Source organism: Eucalyptus grandis, chromosome 1 (genome assembly GCF_016545825.1).
Source record: "Eucalyptus grandis isolate ANBG69807.140 chromosome 1, ASM1654582v1, whole genome shotgun sequence".
Lineage (NCBI taxonomy): Eukaryota > Viridiplantae > Streptophyta > Magnoliopsida > Myrtales > Myrtaceae > Eucalyptus > Eucalyptus grandis.
Window position 1 is genome coordinate 46,282,792 of NC_052612.1, and position 24,473 is coordinate 46,307,264.

Sequence of the window (24,473 nt, forward strand, 5' to 3'; positions counted from 1 at the left end):
TAACATTGAAGACGGCGTAGGACAGATGTCCATTGTCCTTCGACAACTCTCAAGACAAATGAAATCCACTCAAGTTGAGCCCAACTCTATAGTTGCCTCAAGCACCGTCATGACACCTGCAAATTTGCCAGAAAATAGCCAGTATCATAGACAGTTTGAAAAGATCATGAAAAAGTTAAGCCATTTGCGGGAGGCGAGAATCCCATGGACATGTCCAATTACACCGGCATTGAGATCCCCGAAAAACTCAAAGCACCTGAATGCGAAAGGTATGTTGATACCTCTCGCCCAGAGACCTGCTTGCAGGCCTACCTGGTTCAAAGGATGATTCAATCGTACCAATCGAGCTTGACTAGCCCTGCCTTGCGATGGTACATTGTCAGGAAGATTAGTCCCCTTAAAACCTGAAGGGAACTAATTCATGTTTTTTACCAAGAATATGATATTGACATCAGCCCTGACATAGCCTTGCCCTACGAAGAACCGATGATCGCGAAGCACGAGGAGCCGTTAGTCATTTGGGATAGGAGAAGAGCATGTCAATGAAGCCTTGCATGATAAATGGGCAGCTGAGCAACATCTCGTTACTGGAAAATTTGTCACTAGGAAAGGCAAGGAGCCTTTGTACGAGATCAAAGACACAGAGTCTGTTCAAGACCGGGGCACGACGGGACAACTCCCCAAGCTTACTCCAAGAGCTAGGGTCCAAAGAATACCAACCCCTATCAACTTAGGAAGTGAATCAGATAGTGAAACTCCAATGTCTCTCACTTCCTTTGACAGAATCGAGCCGGCAAAACGAAGGGCCTTACTCAAAAGGTCGGACCGAGGAAGCCAAGAAAAGAAAGCCTAAGCAAATCGATGCAGCATCTGTCGACGAGCCACCGCACCAAAGCTTCGAGCATTCCCAAGAATACAACTTTGAAGGCTACCATCATCTAGAGTACAACCACGAAGACGTCCGGCCCTAGAATACAATCCCAAGGACTTCCAGCGTTATTTCGACAATGAAACCGACGATTCATCGTATAATCTGTTTCCTACTCTCATCAGGGGATGAAGGCCCGTCAGAAGAGGAAGCATACGTCTTTATCCGCTACGATCCTAACGAAGTACTAAGCTCGTCCTCTAACTGTGAGGATAGCTTCAATGCCTCATCCTCCTTCGGTAATTTTGACCCGGAAGAAAGTAATGGGGTAATCTCAGTAGAGTCCAACTTCCCTGAAATAGAAAAATTCACCACTACAACGAATATGCAGTGGGAAAACCAGTGGCCTAACCAAGACATACCAGGCTCGTCTTGCCCTCATAGGATCATGACCCCCATAAAAATGTGGATACCCAATCTCCGCAAGTATAATAGCACGACTTGCCCCGTGGCCCACTTGCAGTACCTCCATGCTGAAATGAGTCGGTACTATGGCCCGATGTCATTCACAACTCAGGCCTTCTAAGAAAGTCTTACGGGGTCTGCATTACAATGGTTCGTCACAGCAGATATCAGCCTCGTGAGGGATTGGAATGAGCTGTCTTCCACATTCCTGCATCAGTACCGGCACCAGGTTGGAGCTGAAATGTCTTGTGAGAACTTGGTTCACTTTAGAAGAAGATCAATGGAGGATTTTCAAGCATATGCAAGGAGGTGGGAAGCTTTTATGATGCAAATCTACCCTCAACTGGCCGAAGAAGAAATGATAAAGCTGTTCATATGGACTTTGCCTCGCGAGCATCATTATTGGTTGCATGGGTTGTACTTCCATAGCTTCAATGAAGTGGTCCTCTCATGCGAATACTTCGAGTCTACTGGAGGCGATGAACTCAAAGGCGCTTGATTTTGTAACCAACACTATCAAAGCACTCCTTTACACAGGAGTTTTCATGGGTTCTACTTATTTTTATAATTTCATGTTTCTTATTTTGTCTAGTGTGCTACTGTTGTATTTTTCATTCCGAGTACTCTATTGTACAATTCTAATATTTTGTTTTGAGAGCATGAGGCGGTACTCCAAACCTGCCCAGTGATGTTATCCAACCATGAAAAGAAGATATCATCCAAGGAGAATGCGAGAAATTTGGGCTTCCTCATGCTTTTTCTCCCCAAAGACGTATTTTGAAAATAAAAAATATTTCATTATCCAAAAGCTTTTGTCAAAATAAGATGATAAATTTAAGCACGTTTGTCTTTCTAGCCCTCTCGCTTTATGTTTCAGAACATCATCCCCTTTGATTTAGTGTGACAAAAGGTATTTGAAACTAGCACATTGTGTGAACAGACCAAACTCGAGAACACATTTTCAAGAAAGCAGGGGCAAACAGAAAGGAGCATCCCGTTTCCAAAAAGGGGTAAGTCTTATTCCCTTAACATAATATTGAGAATGACAACCCCTCTCTTCTATTTACAGGATACAAAAGATGAAACGTAATAGGTATAGGCATAGAGTTGAGATCGAAGCATCCATGACATGCCTCACTCCTGCCCAGTTTTATCCTGAGCCAAAGGACTATCTTGTCTCACGACACGCCCAAACAGCTAGATGTTACAGTTTCAACTTCGACAAGCCCATAAGCACAAGGAAGGGATCTTTTCTCTTTCTTTGAATTGGCTACTGTCAACAGAGAAGAAATCCAGACAGTTGAAGTGGTCTCTAGCCCCTATTCAAAATGAGGACCCGGAAACCTGACTTCCTATTCAGACGCACGCTCTCGCAAGAAGTAATTGCCATCAGAGAATTGGAGATTTTGATTGTCCATCTCAGATTCCATAGAAGCTTGAGGTACATGACTTTTGCCCAATGATGCTATAGTTAAAGACATAAGGAGAAATTCCACAGAAGGAAGGCGTTGAAGATGAATCAACGACCAGCAATCATGCATATGTGGCCACAAATGAGGAAGGCCAATTGAAGGAAACATTGAACTATGCCAAGATAAAGAGGCCATCATCGACATTCAAATATCTTTAGGAGCTAGCACAGACAAACTCTGGGGAAGGGTAATTTTGTATCATTCCAACACACCCACTTTTTGAACTCACTTTTGACATATTCCCTCCTATTGACAGGAAGCATTGGGATTCAAGAAGCAAGCTTAATGGTTAATTTGGACAAATCAAATGACCCATATCGATTTACCTAACTTGGTATGAAAGGACGTGACGTCCAGGAGCCGGTTCGGTTAAATAAAAAAGGAGCGCCCTACGGACACCATCGGCGCCTCTAGCCGAGTGGTATCCAGGAAGAAGCAAAAAGGTCCGAAGTCGGGGGTTCAAATCCCCGATGTGGCAGTTAGCCGCTTGGTAAAAAATAATAATAATAAATTTTGCTTCTCTTGCACTTGCAAATTACGAGAGAACAAGTGACCTAACAAAGCAAGGGACATAGGACTTCGTGTCCCCATCTCACTTCAGATCCATCCAATCATTTGCAAACCAGTGAAGGGTAAAGTTGTATCGCTTCCAGTTATTCAACTCTTGAAAGAGTTCATGACTAGCACATTCCCTCTCGTTTGTTGCAGGATTACCTGACTGTCAAAAACAAAGATAATAAATCGATGAGAGGCATGACAAACTCTCCTAAGCGAAATGGCGTCCTAAGTAATTGCCAAAGCAAATGACAGAGATCCCTCAGGCCTCAACTCACATTTGATTTTAGCAGACTAATTGATCTACTTGTACATCTTCTCTCAAGTAGGGCAAGAGATGCCCGATCGATTCCCAACCCCGACTGATCATTCATGTGTCATATTCCTAATCAATAGGGACAATATCGACACCCCTTTGTGAATAATCTTTTTGATATTCAAGATTTAACATATTTGGAAACACTGTTTTATTAACTCCTAAAGTTGTCAATATGGTTTTTTTTTTTAGTTAAAACCATTCACCTGTTTTGAAGAGTTCAAACTTCATCATAATCAAAATGTTGCATGTCATTTCCAGATGAATTCTGCATGATGATTTTTTCTGTCTAAGTCACTGATTCCACTAAGGATTATTAGAATAGACAGCTAAGTGAAGAATACAAGATTGGTTGAGCATCTTTGGATGAGGCGCGTCGAATGATGACAGCAAGCTATATCCTACACACAATCCCCCCATCTATACACTTGTGAGATGAGTGCAGAAGATTCCATGACAGCAGAGTAAAGAGTTCTCTCGCGAATGGTACGATAACCAAAACAGTGAGAGACATTTCATTGCTCACCCCTTTGAGCTTCTTACACTGGTGAAGTTTCTCCCATACCCCCGTCAAGAACCACCCCACACTGGGGCAAATCGGAGGCAAAGCAACATCACAAGGTGAGAAGAGAGATAGAAGTTTTCTTGCTCGCACTTGCATCAATCTTCGGGTGTTCTTATTGCATATGAACACTCACGTTAATTTAAGTGCCCTAGAATGACGAAGAGCAATTCTTTCTCTATGCACTTGTATTCATTGTACAACCCAATTGAGTCTATAATTTCACCCTCGCATGAAGGCAAAACGAAGTTACCGCCATAGCCTGAGCGCCTCGAAGATGAAAACTCAAGAGTCTAATAATGGTGCTTCGATTGAACTTGCCTAGGCCTATTCCTCTAACGACAAAAATGAAAAAAACATGGGCATAAAAAAGCAATGTACCTGGTAAAAGCAAGGTCAATGTCCATGATTGAAGAACTAGAATAAAAATAGGGGTATGAAAAAAAGCAATGTGCCTGGTAAAAGCAAGGCCAATGCCCCCCAGTCAAAAATACAGCTAAGAAAAAGTTGCTTTTGTGGTCCATAGAACCTCCATTTGATAGTGAGAAGAAAGACTGGTGACAAATGCCAAGGCAATCACCAGCTCTCACCCTTTTATACATGAACCAAGCCTACATTGCATCATATTGTAAAAGTCTCTTCAAACTAAGGGCACTTCAATTAACGTAGGATTTCATATGTCTATAAGCATCGCTCAAAGAAGTACGAGCAAGACTATTCTATCTCTTTTCCCAGGACTCTTGACTTGCAAACCTGGAGATGATTGTGCGGCACTTCGTTCATGAGCCTTGACCTCGATGGTCCTATTTGATGAGCTATTGACCAAGTCTTCATCACAATTTCAACAAAGACCTCTCACATTGGTAAAGTCATACCACTTGCGAGAATACTCAAACCCCTGCTGACATGATGACAAAGTGAGAAGTGTGGTCCTTATAAATCCCGCATCAATGGTCGGGATAGCCTTTTCCATGAGAGAGAGTAGAAAGTCCTTTCGGGACCGAAAGTCCCTCATCGGCATGCTCAAGACATCTATATTTGGAATGAAGGTTGTCTTTCAAAATCTTCCCAAAGTGGAAATCAAAAGATGCGAAACTGACAAAATTATCATGCATGAATCTCATTTGAACTCATGAATTTGCAGCATATACAATCATGTGTGCATATTGTGCAAATAGTAGACATACTCTTAGAAATCAGAGATATTGCCAAGTAAGCGTATCTCTATCCCCATTTGTCTTAAAATACCTACCACTGTCCAGGTACTCTCTTATTGACACTCAACCTATTTGAGTCGTCCCTTGAGTTTGGGTGCTTACTGCTGTCTAGGTATCCCCATTGTCTTGGAGTACCGGCCACCGTTCGGATACTCCCTTTTCCTGACACTCAACCGGTTCGAGTTGTCCCAAGAGTATTGATACTTGTGGATCGACCAAGTATCCCTTTATCATTGAATACCGCTGTCTAGGTATCCCTATTGTCTTTGAGTACCGGCCACCGTCCGATCTCCTTTTTCCCGACACTCGACCTATTCGAGTTGTCCCAGTATTGATACTTGTGACTGACCAAGTATCCCTTTATCGTTGAATACCTACTGCTGTCTAGGTATCCCATTGTCCTTGAATACCCACCACTTGCTGGGTACTCCCTCTTATCAACACTCGACCTATTCGAGTTGTCCCCAGAGTATTGATACTTGTGACTGACCAAGTATCCATTTATCGTTGAATACCTACTGCTGTCTAGGTATCCCTATTGTCTTTGAGTACCGGCCACCGTTCGGATACTCCTTCTTTCTGACACTCGGCCTGTTCGAATTGTCCCCAGAGTATTGATACTTGTGACTGACCAAGTATCCCACTACTTTTGAGTGCCTTTCATTGTCTAGGTACTCCATTTCCGTGACACTCAACCTGCCTGAGTTGTCCCCAAATAATATAGCAGTTGTTCAAGTACTCCACTGCGTTGTGCACCTGCGGTTACCTAGGTATGCTCTCTTATGATACTTGGACCTGCCTGAGCGGTCCTAGATCATATCATTAAATACTTGTGTTCATCAAAGTATTCTAGTACTTTGTACACCTGTGGCTACCCAGGTGTTCTAGCCCTTTTGAGTGCCTGCAGCCATCCAGGTAAGTCTCGTGCTACATTCAAGTTTATGTTACCAAGAGGTGAGAGACTTTCATGAATATCCAAGGTACGTCCTCAATATTCCCAATTACCAGGAGGTGAGAGACCTTCATGAATATCCGAGGTATGTCCTCGATATTCCAACTACCAACAGATGAGAGACCTTCACGTATATGCAAGACCCATCCTCGATATTTCCACACGAATATCTCAGGTATGCCTTGATTCTTCCTTCAGAGTTTGTACCTGTGATCGTCCAAGTACCCCTTTCGATACTTGTGATCATCCAAGTATCCCCAAAGAGTTTGTACCTGTGATCGTCCAAGTACCCCTTCGATACTTGTGATCATCCAGGTATCCCCAAAGAGTTTGTACCTGTGATCGTCTAGGTACCCCTTCGATACTTGTGATCATCCAGGTATCCCCCAAGAGTTTGTACCTATGATCATCCAGGTACCCCTTCGATACTTGTGATCATCCAAGTATCCCTAAAGAGTTTGTACCTGTGATCATCCAGGTGCCCTTTCGATACTTGTGATCATCCAGGTATCCCCAAAGAGTTTATACCTGTGATCGCCCAAGTACCCCTTCGATACTTGTGATCATCCAGGTATCCCCCAAGAGTTTGTACCTGTGATCGTCCAGGTACCCCCTTTCGATACTTGTGATTATCCAGGTATCCCCAAAGAGTTTGTACATGTGATCGTCCAGGTACCCCTTTCGATACTTGTGATCATCTAGGTATCCCCAAAGAGTTTGTACTGTGATCGTCCAAGTACCCCTTCGATACTTGTGATCATCCAAGTATCCCCAAGAGTTTGTACGTGAACGTCCAGTACCCCTTCGATACTTGTGATCATCCAAGTATCCCCAAAGAGTTTGTACGTGATCGTCCGGTACCCCTTCGATACTTATGATCATCCAAGTATCCCCAAGAGTTTGTATTTGTGATCATCCAAGTACTATCTCCCAGCCAAAGATGCCCCGAGAAAGGTCGGCGCATCTCCGTCAAAGCGACCGAAGAAAGGTTCGGGTCTGGAAAAGCAATTCCTGTCAAGGCGGACCAGAAGAAAGGTTCGGGTCCTGAAAAGCAATTCCCCGTCAAGGCGACCGAAGAAAGGTTCAGGTCCTAGACAAACAACTTATTGCTCTAATAGGCGATCGAAGAAAGGTTCGGGTCCTAGACAAACAACTTATTGCTCTAACAGGCGACCGAAGAAAGGTTCGGGTCCTAGACAACCCACTTTTTGCTCTAACAGGCGACCAAAGAAAGGTTCGGGTCCTAGACAAACCAGTTATTACTCCAATAGGCGACCGAAGAATGGTTCGGGTCCTAGAGAAGCAATCTCCTCATGCAACAGGTAAGATGATGCCTTGATACTTGCCAAAACTCAGGGTTCACACCCTATCTCACTCACTCCCGGTAAGTAACTACAGGTATCTTCTTATCTGTTTTAGTATGTGTAATGTTAAATTGCTATTTTTCTGTATAGGACAATAGGTCCCAAATAAGATATAATCTATTGCATATGTATAGACAAAATTTAGGCATTAGGGTTGTCTTTAAATGCAACCTCTGCGAACTCACCTTCAAAGAGGGGCAGCTGTTGACACCTAAATTTTGATTAAGTTATTAATTAGGCCCTGTTTTCTTTTATTTCTCTTTTTTTTCATATAATAAATAATAAATAACAAAAACAACAAAAAAACAAATAAAAACAACAAAACAACAAAAAGAGAAAGCGAAGCCCGGCCCATCCCCTCTTTTTCTCCCTTGCGCAGCCCCCACCGGCCCGGCCGCGCGACTCAACCTAACCCTTCCCCCTCCTTCTTCCTTCTCCTTCCTTCTTCTTCTCTCGTGCCTCGTGCATCACGCGGCGGCCGGCGACGCGCTCAAGGGCAACCTACGGTAAAGAGGAATGGAGGTAGGCCGCCGGAGGAGAGGACGACGCGCATGCGCCTTCAATGCGCGCCTTTAATGCGAGATGAGACACCGGTTCGGCCGCGGGCGTCCGTTCGGCATGCGAAGACCGGCGGTCGAAGCCCCGTCGACCGCCGCCCCTCGCCTATAAATAGCGAGGCACCACCTCCGTCGAAGGACACACGGCGAACTCCGAGATCTTCCCTTTGAGAGACTTCAAGGGGGAAATCGAAGAGCAAGCCAAGAGGGCGGAGGATCGGGTCGCAGCTAAACGACCTCCCACCGAGAGACATCGGGAGGCCGGCAAGCGAACCCGGATCCGCGAGCAAATGAGCTTGAGAGGGAGAGATCCGAGCGTGAAGGGTCAGATCTGAGGGTAGAGGCCGAGCAAGGTTAGCCGGAGAAGTGAGGTTCTGCTGCTCCTGACGCTGTGCCGAGACTGACCCACCAATGCCACATCAGATCTGGGAAGCCGAGGCCTCGCCATCGCGACCGTCGCTACCCCGTCGCTCTAGGCAGCCGCCTCCACCACCAACGACACCGTCTCGCAAACCAGCAACGCCACTGCGCCATACCCTCTCCACGAATGTATCAACCCCGCTTGGTGTTGTCATTTCGCTCGAAACCCTCCTCGCCGCCCGAGCCACCGCGGGATCCGATCCTCGGCCACGCCCGTTCACTTCCCTCTCGCATCTCCACCCCCCCCGCCGCCGTTGTGCCGCCACGCCGCACCGCTACCGTCCTCGTAGCGCCACCGATCCGCCGTCCCAGCCCCTCGTCGGCGCGCGAAGACGCGAGCGTGGAAAGAGGCGCCCGTCGGTCGAAGCCGAGTCGGGCGCTCCTCACGGGTAGAGTTTCCCCGGGTCGGGCTTGCACACGTGGGCCGAGTTGTGTTGGGCTAGAATTGTTGTGTAGTGGGCTTATTTTGGTTTTGGGCCCGGAGTTTTTTAAATAAAGAAAAAGACAAAAAAAATCGAGTCGGGCCCGCAACGCAGCCCGTCCGCGTTCGGGTCGCCGGCTCGGGTAGGACCCAACCCGCGGATCCGACTCGGGTCAGCTTTTTAAGTTTTATTTTTATCTTAAATAAATAATAAATAATTAAATAATTTATTTATAAAAAAATCAAAAATAATTTATTTTCGAAAAAATATTAAAAAATGTTTTAATTTCCATAAAATCGAAAAATATTAAAAATGTTGAAAAATGTTTTATTTTCCGAAAAAAAAAAAAAAAAAATTCCATATTTTCCAAAAAATGCCAAAAATCCAAAAAAATCCTTTTATGTCCAAAAATTAGAAAATAACTCAAAAAATGTTTTTCCTCCCAAAATGCATGGAAAATCCCTCGAACATCCAAAAAAAAAAAACCTCAGGGTTTAAACAAGATTAGGTACCGAAAGGGCATTAGTGATTAACTAATGTAATCAAGTCCCCGATCCTAATTTCTCTCTGGTTGCGCGCAGAGTGAGTATTTCTCCCGATACTTCACTTGGGTTTCTAATCAACCCACCCCCAAATCGATTAGTGGCGACTCCATTTTAAAAATTAATTTACAGGTTAAAAACTTGAACCATTAAGTCGTGAATTGGTAGACTTGGGAGAGTCCGGGCTTAATAATTTTAGCTGAGCCATTAGCCTCCTTAGGCGCTCGTACCCAATTGCGGGCGCCGAAAAAAAAGAGGTCGCAACACCAATATATGTTGGAAGAGATCCAGAGATCAAGCTGTGGGAGAGATCTAAATAAAAACTATTAATAGACATGTTGGTCAAGGGTCCATTAATCTGATTATAAGATAGATCGAGCAAGGAAAATGTCAAGTTGGCTAACCATTTTAGCAATAGCCCAAAAAGGGAAGTATTGGAGAGTGTGATATCTGTGACTTCCACTTGTGTCTGAATCTATCGGGGAAATTTAGTTCCGAATTTGCAAGAGTTCATCCGAATAATTACCAGTTGGAAAAGGGGTATCCAACTAGGTTTTGCCTTAAAACTCAAGTTATTATTGTCACTGATGTACAACTCTTTGAGCCTTGACAAATTAGGAAAATGGATTTCGGTAATCACACTTAAATGATTACTGTAAAGAGATAACTATTGCAAAGCCTGCAATTTCCTTAATGACTCAGAATACGCCCCACCAATTGATTTTTAGAAAGATATAACGATCTTGATAGTGACAACCAACCTAGTGATGGTGGAATGGTCCCATTCAATCCATTATATGAAAGATCTAGTGTTTCCAAGTTTGATAATGATCCGATGACACTAGGGATTGGACTAGTGAAGAAATTGACAAAAAGCAAAATATGTTTTAAGTTTGTGAAGTGCACCAACCAATTGGACAAAGCACCCTTAAGATTATTTAAACATATATCTAGACTCTCTAAGCTATTCTCGATGAGTCCAGATGAATTTCCTTGGGTTGTTGAAATCTCTTATCCGATTTGGTTAGCATACAAATGCAATGACTTGAGTTACCCGATTGTGCTTTAAGAATGAAAATAAACCTCCTTCAATGCTATCAAAATAATTTTCTTCAAGATTGAGATGAGCAAGGCTTGTAAACTTGTCAAACCACATGGGAATTGATGAGTTAAAAGAGTTCTACGAAAGATCAAGATGTTGAAGAGAAGTCACGTTTTGAAATAAAGTGCTCGGGATGGGACCTTTGAAAAGATTACTTGAAAGATCGAGGTACTGAAGATGAACGGGAGAAGTAGAATTGGCCAAGTGACTAGAAGACAGATGAAAATGATGTAAATCCACAAATTGATCAACTCAAACGCGATAAAGCCAGGAGTGTGTTGATCACTTGCATGAGGACTCTTTCATTCGTAATCATTAAGCCACCCATGTAGAGGTATATTAGTGATTGAAGATAAGAAACCCACAAGATATCATTCACAACCAAATCTCCGGTGTAATCATGAAGATTGAGGACTTCCAACCTGGTGAGAATTCCTAATTATCGAGGAATCGTTCCATAGAAGTTAGAATTCAACAAATTGAGGTACCTCAATTATTTCATTGAACCGAGAAATTTAAGGATTTTTCCATGATTAGAATCAATCCTACTTAAGTCCAAGTGGTTCAAGTATCTCAAATGGAGCAAAGAAGAATTTAACTCGCTAGTCAGGAAGAGCGTCGGTTCCATGGGAAAATGAATACTAGTTTCGTCTTTTCTTGGTCGGGCTAATAATTGGAGCTTGATGACATGACCATATACTCTATCCAAGATCACTCCTTCCATATGTATCAACTTTTACCTGTCCACGAAGAAAACAAGCCAAATGGATCTAAGAGGCTTTGTTGAAGCTGAAGTAGAGCCTTATACCATATCATTTTTCTCCAGCTGAACAAGTGTCCGTGTTGATTTGGTTGCATTGACTGCTTTTTTCCATAAGTAAATATTATCATGCGTTCGCAAAACTCCAGCAACTGTGGCAGGACCAAAACCGACTACTTGTCCTTTTTACAATCCCAAACTTTTCTGCAAAAGCCCCAGCTGACCTTATAATGTCCCAAAACCCAGTACAAATCTAACAAAACTCAGGTCCTCAACTATCATATGCACTCTAACTATGATAACATCCCAATTGCCCGGAAAATGTCCCAAAGTTTAGGCCAAAATCCACTCAAACAAGCAACAAGATACAAGGCCGAGAAACTAGATACTAATAGGATGTATGCCAAATTCGGCCATTACTTAAAATGTCAAGTATAGACTCAAATTTCTGTTACACTATACATTGGAGGGATGTATAGAAATTATGAACATCTGCAAGAGGAAAAAATGAATTGTGGTGCAAAATTATGCAAGAGTCATCTACCTTGACTATTTTGACCCCCAAAAAAAAAAAAACTACCCTAAATATCGCTTTTAGGGGTCGGAAGAATACAATCTTAAATTATCAATTCATCAAAAGATAACATGGTTTGAGAATTAAGGGCCAAAATCACAGAGACTTTGCTTTGTATATGCATTATATTATTATAAAATGTGACAATCACTGTTTGAATGTCAATTATAGCTCAAGAGTACACTGACAATTCGCAAATAACTCCAAGTCAAGTTGTAATATTTGCCGCCTTTGACTGGGTCAAAAACAGGAAATGTTGAAAAGTCAACAAAAAGTGAGAAGAAGCTCTTTCAGCAACCTAAGGTCGAGATGCACGCAAGAAAGGGGAAAAGAAAGGGAAAATAAGAAGGAAAGGAAAAGAAAGAAATAAAGAAGAAGGAAGAAGAGGGGTTTTGGCGCATACTCACCATGGACACCTTGTCGACCAAATTTACTATGTATCGCAAAGTGCTTGCACCTGTCGTTTTTTCAATTGAAGTATTTGGTGGGTTTAGCACTCAAACTCGAAATTTTGTGAAAATGAAGCCGCGAAGTCCAGTTCTTAAGCTGTTGGGCTATGGGATTTCATGAAAATAGTGGATTATGTCGTTGTAAAGCTGTCAAGTTTGGTAGGAGTCATTTTGGTGTAACAATTTAGTCGGAGCGAGAATTTTAAGGTTTCACGTGCAAGCTCCGCATTGCAAATGGCTTGAATAATTGCTTTAGGGGTGCAATTTGTTAGCGCATATGAGTCCTTTTGTTAGCATTTAAGCGTTGTTTAGTCGATTCGTAATTGTTGTAATATTTTACTTTGTTTTGACATCAATTCTTGTTTAATTGTTAGGATTACAAGATTGTTGGCTCATTTAGATGCGCGTTGTTTGATCATAGGCCTTCCAAGGCAAATTGTACTGTATTTTTTATGAATTTGTAAAATTCATGTTCCAAAAAGTGCACAAATCACTTTGAGACAGCAATTGTCTTAGTGGTGGCTGCAATTCTTGAAGGTTTGCCAGCTATTATTAAAACATGTTTGGTACTCGGTACACAGAAAATAACACCAAAGAATGCTCTCCCTGGAAAAGTGCCAACTCTTGGCTGTACAACAGTCATATGCTTTCATAAAAATAGGTACTTTGACCATCAATTAGATGTTAGTGACGAAGCTTGTTGCTATGGGTTCTTGGCTTGGTAATTTGTGGTCATTTACTATGGTCAGGACAACCTATGATCCTTTTGATGGAAAAATTCGGGATTGGCCCTTGGGCGGATGGACGCTAATCCTCAAACGATTGCAAAGGTTGTTATTGTTTGCAATGATGCTGGTGTAGAAAAATTCTTGACATCATTTTGTAGCAAGTGGAATGCCCATTAAGGGAGCATTAAAGGTTTTGGTTGAGAAAATGGGATTTACTAGAGGCATAGAGGATGGCTTATCTTCTAGTTATAGTGATGTACCGCGTTGTTGCTCACTGTTGAATATATTCGAATAACGGATTGCTACTCTTGAGTTTGATCGCGACAAGCATGGGGGTTATTGCCAATTCAAGATGCTGCTTGTGAAGGGTGCAGTATAAAAAAATTTCTCAAGAGTTCGAGGAGGAGGCGATGTAAATACCCCATCTATTTTATAGTAGAGGTAAATTGAAATTTCGAAGATGAAATTTCTCTTAAAGAGGGTAGGTTGTAACATTTGCTACATTTAACTAGGTAAAAGAAAAAGGAAATGTTGAAAAGTAAATAAATAAATAAAAGAAGCGCGTTCAGCTTTATAAGGCTGAGACGCATGCACAAAAGTGGAAAAGAAAGAGAAAAGAGAAAAACGAAACGAAAAGAAAAAAAAAAGAAGGAAAAAGAGGGGTTTTATGCATTCTCATTATGGACATCTTGCTAAGCTGAATTTACTACATATCGCAATACCCGATAAGTACTCACACCTTTCATTCTTTCTGTTGAAGTATTTTTCGGAGTGAAGGGTCAAACTCGAAGTTTTGTGAAAATTGAGTCGCAAAGTCCGGTTGGTGAGTTGTTGGGAAAATGTCCTTTCTTATGCACTCTGACTATGACAAGATCCCAATTGCCCGGAAAATGTCCCGCAGTTTAGACCAAAATCCACCCGAATAAATAGCAAGAACAAGGCCGAGAAACTAGATACTAATAGGATGCATGCCTAATTCAGCCATTGCCCAAATTGTCAATCATGGATTATCAAGTATAAACTCGAATTTACGGTACACTGTACATTGAAGGGACGTATAGATGAAGAAGAAATGATGAACATTTGCAAGAGAAAGAAAAAGTGAACAGTGGCACAAAATCATGCGACAGTCATAAAAAAAGTGAACCCTGGTACAAAATCATGCGATAGTCATCGACCCCGACTATTTTGAACAAAAAAAAAAGAAGTACCCCAAATATCTCTTTTGGGGGTCGAAAGAATACCCTCTTCAATTATCTTCATCAAATGATAACACGGTCTGAGAATTAAGGGCCAAAATCATGGAGAGACTTTGCTATGTATATGCATTCTATTATTATAAAATGCAACTACCACCGCCTGAGTGTCAATTATAGATAAGGAAAACACTGACTATTCGCAAATAACTCCAAGTCAAGTGAACCTTCTCACCATCTCTGCTGTAAATCAAGCAACTTCCAAGATAATACATGTCGATGCCGTGTTCGGTTCTGAAAATATTCTCATTGTGTCCTGATGAAAAAGAAGTGAGGCTAGTATTACTTTCTTCTGAAAAGAAAAGGCATTGTATTGCGGTATATTTTCACCTTAATTACATCAATTTCATTCAACTGATACCATTACTGGCTTTCCATGAGAACTTGGAATTGACAAGAAGAAAAACGAAGCACTTCCAACCAACTATTTCTTATAAATTTCCAAGCTCCTAGTATTCTGCAAGCCCTTCAATGGTTTCATCAACTAAAAAAGATTGACCAGAGCCATGTCATTTAGCAATGGACATGAGAATCTGTGGGATCATAGCTCGAGTGACTTCAGGTGGAGCTTGTCTGTTTAGGAGGTGGCTTGGACATTGGCGCATTGGACAGGAAGCTCTGGAACATAGTATGTGCCTGAGAGGGGAGATACATTGGCACTTCATGGCCGGCGCCCATTACGGCAACGAACGTCAAGCCTTCATATATCTCGATCCAACCTCCAAGCTGGGAAACCAAAGAGTCTAGTTTTAGTCATTGTGAATAATCTGTGGAAGCTTTTCTTTAACTCGATTTAAACTGTGTTTACCTGATCGCGATGGTTCCAGGGGTACCATTTCTCCTGTACTTTCAATTTTAGTGCTGCAATGTTACGTCGAGTCATTGGCAAAGGAACAGCTACATCTGTTGTCCCACTACTCAAGAAAAGGCAAATAATTCATGTGAGTCGACACTCGATGCCACTAGCAACGGTAAGAGAAAAGACATCTTCGTGATGAATTAGAAGAAATGTTAGTCTCCCCTTAAATATGAATGTTTGTGCACCAATCCTACCAAATGATTCTATCATAGGTAAATCCCAAGTCTATCCAGCATGTTCTATTATACGTTTTTGTTTCGGGCAATTAACTGATACACCTCACCTGTATATCCAAATCCGCAAGCGGGCCTCTATGAGTTCTTTAAGGATGGGAAGGACCGATATTTCTCCGTCGCTTCTGCTATACCTGAGGTTGACGCCTGGTTCACTGCATTAGCCAAATCACAAGATTAATTTATGTCCAGATATTTTGCATGCCCTAGATTTGAATAAAGTTGTTGTGTTGTGATCAAGAAAACCTGCAGAGGGTGTAGTTAAAAGGAATGTAGGAGGGGTCAACGTGGAAGGACTCTTGCACCTCTTTGCTTTTCAAGTACTTCACCGTGTCAGCCTCCAGGCAGAATTCATTCCCGTCTCTATACATAAGATCCTGCATCCAGAGAAAACAATAGATAAAGCTACTTCTTGAGATTTCTTTTTGTGCCTCCAAAATCAAATTAGGGAGCTGTCTCGCCTGTGTGGTGTTTTTCTCGCATGGTCTCGCATACATGTTATAGATATTTACAACTCCAATTTCATTATTATATGCTTCTTGCCAAGCATTTTTGCAGCCTTCCGAAGCTCTATCGACAGAGCAAAACTTCCTCATGTTTTCGTACGTAGCGTCTGAAATAAGCCCATGAACCCAATAGAACTCCCACCTTCCAGGATCTCCTGTTGATCTGTCAAGAGTAGGATTTCCTAACTGAAAATTTCCCCCAAGAAAATAGCAAAAGTTTAGTTCAATTCGGCAGTGAAAACGGGTCTAGTTCAACTGGAGACTCCATGTTAATCATCTCACCAAGAGTCCCTTCAGATTGATAACCGGTCGGGCAATCCCCTTGTTTTGATTTACAATCACCTGAGCGAGTTGAGGAATAAAATGCCCTAAAACAAGTCCAATTTTGAACTTGTGAGTGATACAAATTGTGTTGTATGATTGGGTTCACTGGGATTCAATGGTGACAAGACATGCATACCTGCATAGCTCTCTCCAGCAATATAGAAGTCTCTGTACTTGAATTTCGGGAAGACTTCAAGCCATTTGTTTAGAAACGCAAAATTGTCCATGGCTAAGATCGTAAAGAAAGGGGATACCGATTAATCTTTCGAACAAATTTATCAGAAAGACGCAAAACATAGAACCGTGAAAACCAAGATAAACCGAGTCAAAAGTCCTGACCAGTGCTATTATCCCCATCTTCCTCAACAACGCTGCGAACAGAATATCCGACACCGAAAGGGGAATCAAGGAAGAGCAAATTTGCCTCTGCAACAAGACAACGAGATGACATTAGTAAATGGCGATCCATGAGCTTGAAAGAGGGAACATTCGCAAGGACGTTCATTGGTTCAAATGGGATAACCAAAACGAACCATCAAGACTCCCTGCATGAAGAAGTCATTACTTTGGTTTCTGAAGACCGTATTGGCAAAGTTGTATCTTGTCGCAATGGTATATACTCTAGTTCTACCATTATTTACAAACTAGTGCATTAAATTTTGATCGTATTCAATTTCGATAGAGATAGTTCCGTGGAGCATCGCAAGAGATTAGCAAACTGATGTCGGCCGCATCAAGCATTGCTGAAGCAAAATTACCGGTGTCCCATGAGATTTGTCTCTTAGCAAGTTCCCCGTTGGGCAGGACCTGAAAGGGTCCGATCTCCTGAAAAGCTCCGTACCCGATTGACGAGCAACCAGGTCCTCCATTGAGCCACAGGAGAAGAGGTTTGGAGTCTGCATCTGATGCTGCTTCCACGAGCCAATAGAACATCTTCTTTTTCTCGTTTATCCTCACGTAACCCGAATATTGAGCAACAGATGCGTCCTTAGGTTGTCCGGGTAATGTTGTGATCTTGGCACTCGCACCGTCATCTATTGAAGTCGTCGCAGCGACGAACGACATCAATGAGCTCAACAAGAGAAGGTGAAAAGCGTTGGACGACGTAAGTTTCGCCATCTTTTGATCGTGCGTTGATGGGGTTCCTTCTCGATGCTCCTAGGAATCCTGTTTCTCTTTGAATATATATATGTGTTTCAGCGTCAACTTATTAACTGAAGAACCAAGATGATTGCCTTGGTTTGTGCAGTTAACGGTGATCTGTTGAGTACAGTTATAACAAGACTTCATTTTTTTTAAAATTCGAACTGGAAGGTCATGAAAATCCTGTATTGTATTGTTAAGTGCTGTTTCAAGCTTTCTGAGCTGTAAGCACAGGGGTAGGTTCGATTATGGTTGTGGGAGTTAAGGGCCGATGAGGCTTTATTTATCAGTACTTTATTCTTATCCTACGTTTTCAAAAATACAAAATGCAATTCTCATGAACTAATTTCTAGCGATCTTTAAAATTAAAAATAATCTATGGGAACATTTGCATTAAAGATCATTAAAGTTAAATAATCAAAACTTTGAAAAAAACATGAAATTGTAGAATAATGAAAGGTAAGTTTAGACTTCTTTTGATTATTTACTTAACTTGGCAGATTTTTATTTTTTTTTGTCTTCGAATGTTTTCAAGAATCCTCGTGGAGACTGGTGGAACTTTGAAGAGGCGAATCAGTCTGATCAAACTAGGTCATGAAAAATTTGCGAAACCATATTTCCGCTCGTGGAAATATTATTTCCTCAAGAAAACTAAGAAAATGTTACATATATAATTTTACATGTTGATATTTGAATATTTTGACAGGTTTCGTTAAGTCGTTTTGTGTCCAAAAAAAGTCAGAGTCCCCGTGCCCAAAAATTAATGAAAAGTCAAAAGTTTGAAAGTAGAAGGACATGGCATTTTTCTTGCTGCTAGTGACGATCTTCCCGCAAACTTTCATCCCGCATTTCCAACAGATATGGTTATTTCCATCAAATGTAAGAGGTCTAGAAATAAATTTGCCATTCACTAAAAGAAGCTTCTTTCTTTATGTCGACACTAGAAGAAGCTCTTTTCAATGGCAGCCATTTGGACCTTTTGCTCTATATCCCATATGCTAAGTAAGGAAATTCTGATACCAAATTAAATGGACTAGGTACGACAATAAAAAGGGGGTGAATTGTTTATCTTGAGAATTTGAAACTTTCATGTGAATATGAGATGGACAAAGAGTAGAAGGTGCACCGGTTCCATTTACAAATCTTCTATGAACAAAAATTGAAAGAGTTTGAAAGATATAAGAATGAGAATCGGATTTACAGTTGTCCCGTTTTCCACTCGGCCTACTTGTTTTTAAACTCGTACAGTTTCAACAAGGCTGGAAGGCTGGAAATTATTGTATAATCTTGAGATGTTAAAGTTTATAAAGAATTTTCTGCTTCCACTCCAACCTTCTAAGTTGCTTCGACAGATTCGAGCACTGCTCACAACACCATATCACTTCTGTTCCATATTACAAATATCCACGCCCCCTATAGTGATTTGCAGTCGGAAAGCGCCCTGTTTAGTAGCCTTTAACTAATTTTCCTTCTTCAAAGTGGCGAAAACGAAGAGTGACTGTCAATTGACCCGGAAGGATCAATGATCAGAAGACATTAGGGGATGTCCTCTTTCACATTTTTTTTAAAGAGGCGAGACCGCTTTGTCAAAACTCCTGTCTCGGGTCGCGGTAAATGAATCGGTAAAGAATGTACTTATATATCCACTCTAATCTCGTGAAAGGACAGATTAGTTGAGCTAGAAGCTTGGCCACATAAGAGCATTCCAGGTTAAACCGCATTTGACATAGAGAGTTCACTCCGACATTACCCAACGAAAAAGGGAAAATCACCAGTAAACTCATCTTTTGTTTTGTCATAATCTAGATTCGTCGATTGACTTATCACTCCAGTTACAGAAACATTGTTATTCACATGATCACTCGACAAATAACATCATAGGATCTTGCGAAAAAGCTCAGTTAGAACAGTGAGTTAAATAGTACTGGCAGTGGTACATTTGCTGATCACAGCACAGTTGAGATTCTTGGTAGCGTTATTGCACGTTTGCTATTCAAAGCGAGATAATGCAAGTCTCTCGTAACGCTTCTTCGTTAAATTGCGGTGAACATGAGTTTCTCTAGTCCCCCGTAACTCCCTCGCTCAGAATGAATAAGACTTCAAGACAGTGAAGCCTTCAAGACAGTGAAGCCTGTATATAAACAGCCAAAGCCCCAGCTGCTCATGAAGCATCCACATACAGATCGACAACTGAGAGCAGAACAAATCAGGCACGAGCTTCGGCGAACGCAAGGAATTGGTTTTAGCTAAAATGGTGTCGTCGCGACGGGCATCGTTGCTCCTGACCTTCACGGTGACCGTGATGGCCATCACGCCTGCTCTGTCTCAGACCACAGGCGGAGGCCTTCCCGGCTTTCCCCCTACGAGTCAATTGGAATGTTGGAAGATCATCAACGGGGTAGCGGGGTGTACCGAACAGCTCCTGAAGCCGATCCAAGAGCCGAAATTCGACTTCTTGCCCGACTGCTGCAAGGTCATCATGGGCATCCCCTTTACATGCGCCCAATGGATTTTCCCCTTTGGTCTCTCGTTCGGCGAGCAGGTCAACAAGTACTGCACCAATTTACTTGGAGCAGTGCCTTCTCCTGCCTCCTAGATACTTGGCAGTTGGCAGCAGAACTTGATCAAGGACTTTCGAGGTGTTTCGTCTCGTGGCATTGCTACCTTTCAAGTAGTGTGCGTATCGGGCCATCAGTTGAAGAAATTAACAATAAGGTTGTCTAGGATTTTAGCACAAGGGATTACGGTTCCTGTAGAGACCCCATGTTTTCCTGTCGTTGATGTAGGATATTTCGTGATATAAACATCTGTTGCTCGCTTTCGACGTTACGTGCTACTTCCCAACATTTTTGCTACTGCGCATGCACTAGCAAGAGCAGCACTCTGTTATCGCCATCTGATTTGAGTCAAACAAACAGGATATTCATGACAGAATTTACACGTTCGGATTATAGAACGTGCAATGTGACAAAGGATTAATCATTAAATCCACCGCCGTTTAACCGGGTATTACGATTTTGTTCAATGCGGATCATGTCTCTGTTTCTTTTGTTCAATTGGTATATAACACTGACCAATCCTGATCCGACAGAACACGTAAAGTTTAAAGAGTTTGATGCGTCGGCTATCTTGAATAGCATACGTAGGTATACTCTCTCACGTGCGTAGAATGCAGTATCAGCTCGGAAGTATGCTCACTCGCCTTCGCCTAAGAAGATCATTACATCGAAATTCAGCTAAACCTAAGCATATGCAACGTTGTTTCCTTCAAAACATCAGCTGATTAAACACTCCCACATCGATGAATAAGGTAGCGAATGCAAAGATTGAAGCAGAAGATGCCTTGTTTCAATCACCTGAGGAGTTCAGATTTCAACATTTTGGGATCGCTCATCTTCTCTTTCTGACGTCTTAGAGGATGAAACCGGCCTTGATGACATGAACACGACTATGTTGCAATCATCAACTAATGCAAGGAACGTACCACGAGCTGAATCCATAGTATCATTCGCCGGCTCGATTGCAACGTAGTAGTTTTCTGTAGCATCCTCTGCCGTCTTTACAACACCCAGAAAGGAGGAAGAGCGAAGAAGAAGAGTGTGGAAAATAATATCCTTGGGTTTGTTTTCCGTCTAAAGCTTACTAGTGACAGTGAAGCACCAAGTGAAAAAGTAGAAAGTTCATTGTGGAGGAAGCTTGCAATAGTAAGTACAAAAACACAAGCCATCGCTTCTGCATTTTCCGAACCCATACACTTCTTTAAAGCACTCGTTAACGCATACTTGGGGGCTGCACTTCTGGAAACTGATCAGCTTGTAGCACGTGTGCTCCGGAATCCTCGCCGCGTGCACACCCCAGGCCGCCATGGCCACAAAAGACTCAGCTGCTCAAGGGAGAAGACCGGATGAGATTCACAGATGATTCGGTTTTGACCGATCTATGTACCATGAGCACGCCAGAACGGGTTAACGTGGAAATAAAACGATCATGTAAAGAACATATGCATTTGCAGGACCAAAAAAAAGACCTGAGAAAAGAAGCAGTAGCAGAAGAGGTGGGAATGCCAGAGACTTCTTCATCTACGAGCTTCAAATTGGTGGTCCGACCCTGGTGAGCTCCCTCTCTCTCTAAAGAGCCTTGCGATTTCGCATCTCTGCGGGCGAGCATCTCAATGCAGGTTCATCACATGTCCATGGCGAACTGAGAAATGCACCCAGAAAATCGGGAATTGTCTATGGGAAAGAGACGAGAAGAACGTGTTGTGAGATGTTCAGCTGGTGAATTTGACGCAGAACCTTACATATCACGCGGAGAGTGTGCAGGGGAAGCTAACTTTTGCTCCGAGTCACCAAGAAGCCAGAGAGCAGTTTCCAAACTTGTAACAGACTTCTTGCTTAAGCACATATACTTTCCTTTGTACACACTTCATCGGTCATATTCATTACTATCAACGCCTATTTGAAGGATATGAGCAAGCAGGTCGATTCCTCCAGATGATTCAATTCCACAAATTCCAAATCTGCGTCTAAATTTTGATCTTTAACCAAACAAAGCAAAATTTTGAATAATCCAATAACCATATTCCACCAGAAAGATTCTATAGACCGATTATGCAGCATGCGTTCATCGGGAACGAAGGATAGCAGATTCCAAAAGTCACGGCTGAACCAGATAAAACACGTAATAATGATTAGGGAAATTATCAGCTGCCTTCAAAGAGGTCATTGAAAATAAAAAGAAATACAACTCAATAGTAGTTCTTAACTTGATACTATTGCTTCTGCAGCATTCAAAGAACTGTTCTAAACAGATAAAAATCCCCAGAAAAATTGAGCAGCAAATCCCAAAGAAGACTCGGATTTAGATTATGAATATAACTAAACCAGCTACCACATGTATGTGGCGCACACTTCAGGGCTAACCAATACAGATCAGCTCTAATAACCACCCTTAAGGTCATTTACGACATCATACGGGATAGGAGTAACAGTTTCAAGGGTTGCCCCCTCCACCATGAATCCTGGTTTGGGGCCCTCCGGCTGCCTCTTGGTGCTAATTTTCTCGCCTCTTGCCTTGGCCTCAGCTTTCAGTTTGTCATTCTGAATCTTTCTCAAACGGAAATCCTCGTTGCATCTTGAAGGCTGAACATGTTCAAGGCGCACATGGATCCTTTTCCTGATTATTCTGTTGCCCACCTAATTCATGACAAAAGAAATTGCATTTCAGTAAGACAACAAACAACCATACCAGAATACAAAGTGAACCTCACGTAACAACTAACTACAGCACCATAACGAGACATTGAGAACATGTAAAACATCCACCTAAATCAGCCACCACAGAATTAAAAATGGCATAGTCAAAGCATATACACTAAAAGGGCTTCTTTTTCAATGCAATACGCACCAAGCAATGCCATCCAATTTGAGCGGGACAACAATATCCAATATGAATCGAAAAGAGATATGAGCGTCAGAAGGACGAGAGTAAAGTAGCAGCGAAATTTGAATTCTGACAAGAGCACAACACATGCAACTGGCTCGACATCAGATGCGGCAATGCATGATTTCTTTCAAAGGACCATTTTTATCATATCAATCAAATTCGACCTATTCCAGCTTCAAAAAAAAAAAAAATATGATTACTAACACGTATACGAAAGCAAGACACAAATTGCCACCCCTAGGACCGGGCTTTATCCATAATGATATACAATCAGCAGATAATAATGGCGAGATCAGCACTTTTGCGGGCGCACGAGAATGCAGTTTGAACTTAAACAAGCTCGAAGGGGACACAACGAGCTGACAAACCAGTAGTCGAAACGATCCAAAAGAGCTAAACCACCTCAGTTCACAGAAGCTTTCAATGCCCATCACCAACCCAGCACACAAGATCGCAACTACAGCGACCGAGCAACTCAAAACAGCTAAGAACATCGAATCTTGCACCGACCCAAATGACACCCACATGCCATCATTACCGTATAAAATCACAGCGCGAAAAGACCAGAACGTGGAGAAACCGCCAATCGAGCTCGAAGCCCATAAAAATTTACAGCGCCTACCTGCTTGTTGACCTCGACGCCGATGGCGTGCTTGGTGATGTTCCAGATGCGGCCGGTGCGGCCGTGGTAGAACTTGTGGGGCATGCCCTTGTGGACGGCACCGTTCACCTTGACGTCGACGTGGTCGCCGATCTTGTAGGTCCTGAGGTAGGTCGTCAAGGGGATGAACCCTTCTTCCGGAACGGCCTCGAGAACGAGTCCCTCGTCCGGCACCTGACACCGTGACCCGCCGGCATGTCTTCTTCGCGCGCGAGGGGCTTACTCTTTTCACAGGTTCGGCGGCGCCGGTCGTGGCGTCTCTGGAAGAAAGCCGCTGCTGAAAGGCGAAAACCCTAGCGAGGAAGATGAGAGGAGGGGAAGAGGGTTGGGTTTTATAGGGATGGTGATGATTGCTGGAGGAGTTTTGGGCCGTTGGTCCGGGCCTTTTGTGCAGTGTGGGGCGGGCCTTGGGCCTTGGATTGGGTCCGGGTCGGTTAGGGTTGCAATTGGGTCGGGCAGTTCGGATGGTTGGTTGGGGCTGCTCTTGGGTCATTAGAATTAAATTACGCTGTCTCGGCAAATTTGAGGATTTTTTTTTTTTTTTGTGCACGTATCTCTATTTTATAAAGTGAAGTTAAATTTAATTTGATTATCTTGAAATTATTGATATGACTGGGAATCGACAATTTATTATTTAATCTTATATTTGTTCGGGGGTACGTTTTGATCAATTTAGTTGTAAATAAAAAAAGAGAGTAGTTCCTCATACATGTTTATATGT

At 42.4% G+C, this 24,473-nt stretch overlaps 1 protein-coding gene and 1 pseudogene across 2 annotated transcripts; both read right to left on the bottom strand.

The window, feature by feature from the left end:
- Nucleotides 1-14,906: 14,906 nt before the first annotated feature.
- Nucleotides 14,907-17,622, bottom strand: LOC104414825 (serine carboxypeptidase 24). The gene is made up of 8 exons (XM_039299873.1): nt 17,262-17,622; nt 16,843-16,929; nt 16,640-16,732; nt 16,462-16,547; nt 15,920-16,365; nt 15,724-15,828; nt 15,390-15,495; nt 14,907-15,307 (listed from the first exon to the last, which is right to left on the bottom strand). The coding sequence occupies exons 1-8, from the start codon at nt 17,620-17,622 to the stop codon at nt 15,140-15,142; spliced, it is 1,452 nt and encodes a 483-aa protein (XP_039155807.1). The 3' UTR covers nt 14,907-15,139.
- Nucleotides 17,623-22,333: 4,711 nt separating this feature from the next.
- Nucleotides 22,334-24,068, bottom strand: LOC120286008 (annotated as a pseudogene). Its single transcript, XR_005546939.1, has 2 exons — nt 23,714-24,068; nt 22,334-22,841 (listed from the first exon to the last, which is right to left on the bottom strand). The product of XR_005546939.1 is annotated as a 60S ribosomal protein L21-2-like (transcript).
- Between the last annotated feature and the right edge of the window lie 405 nt (nt 24,069-24,473).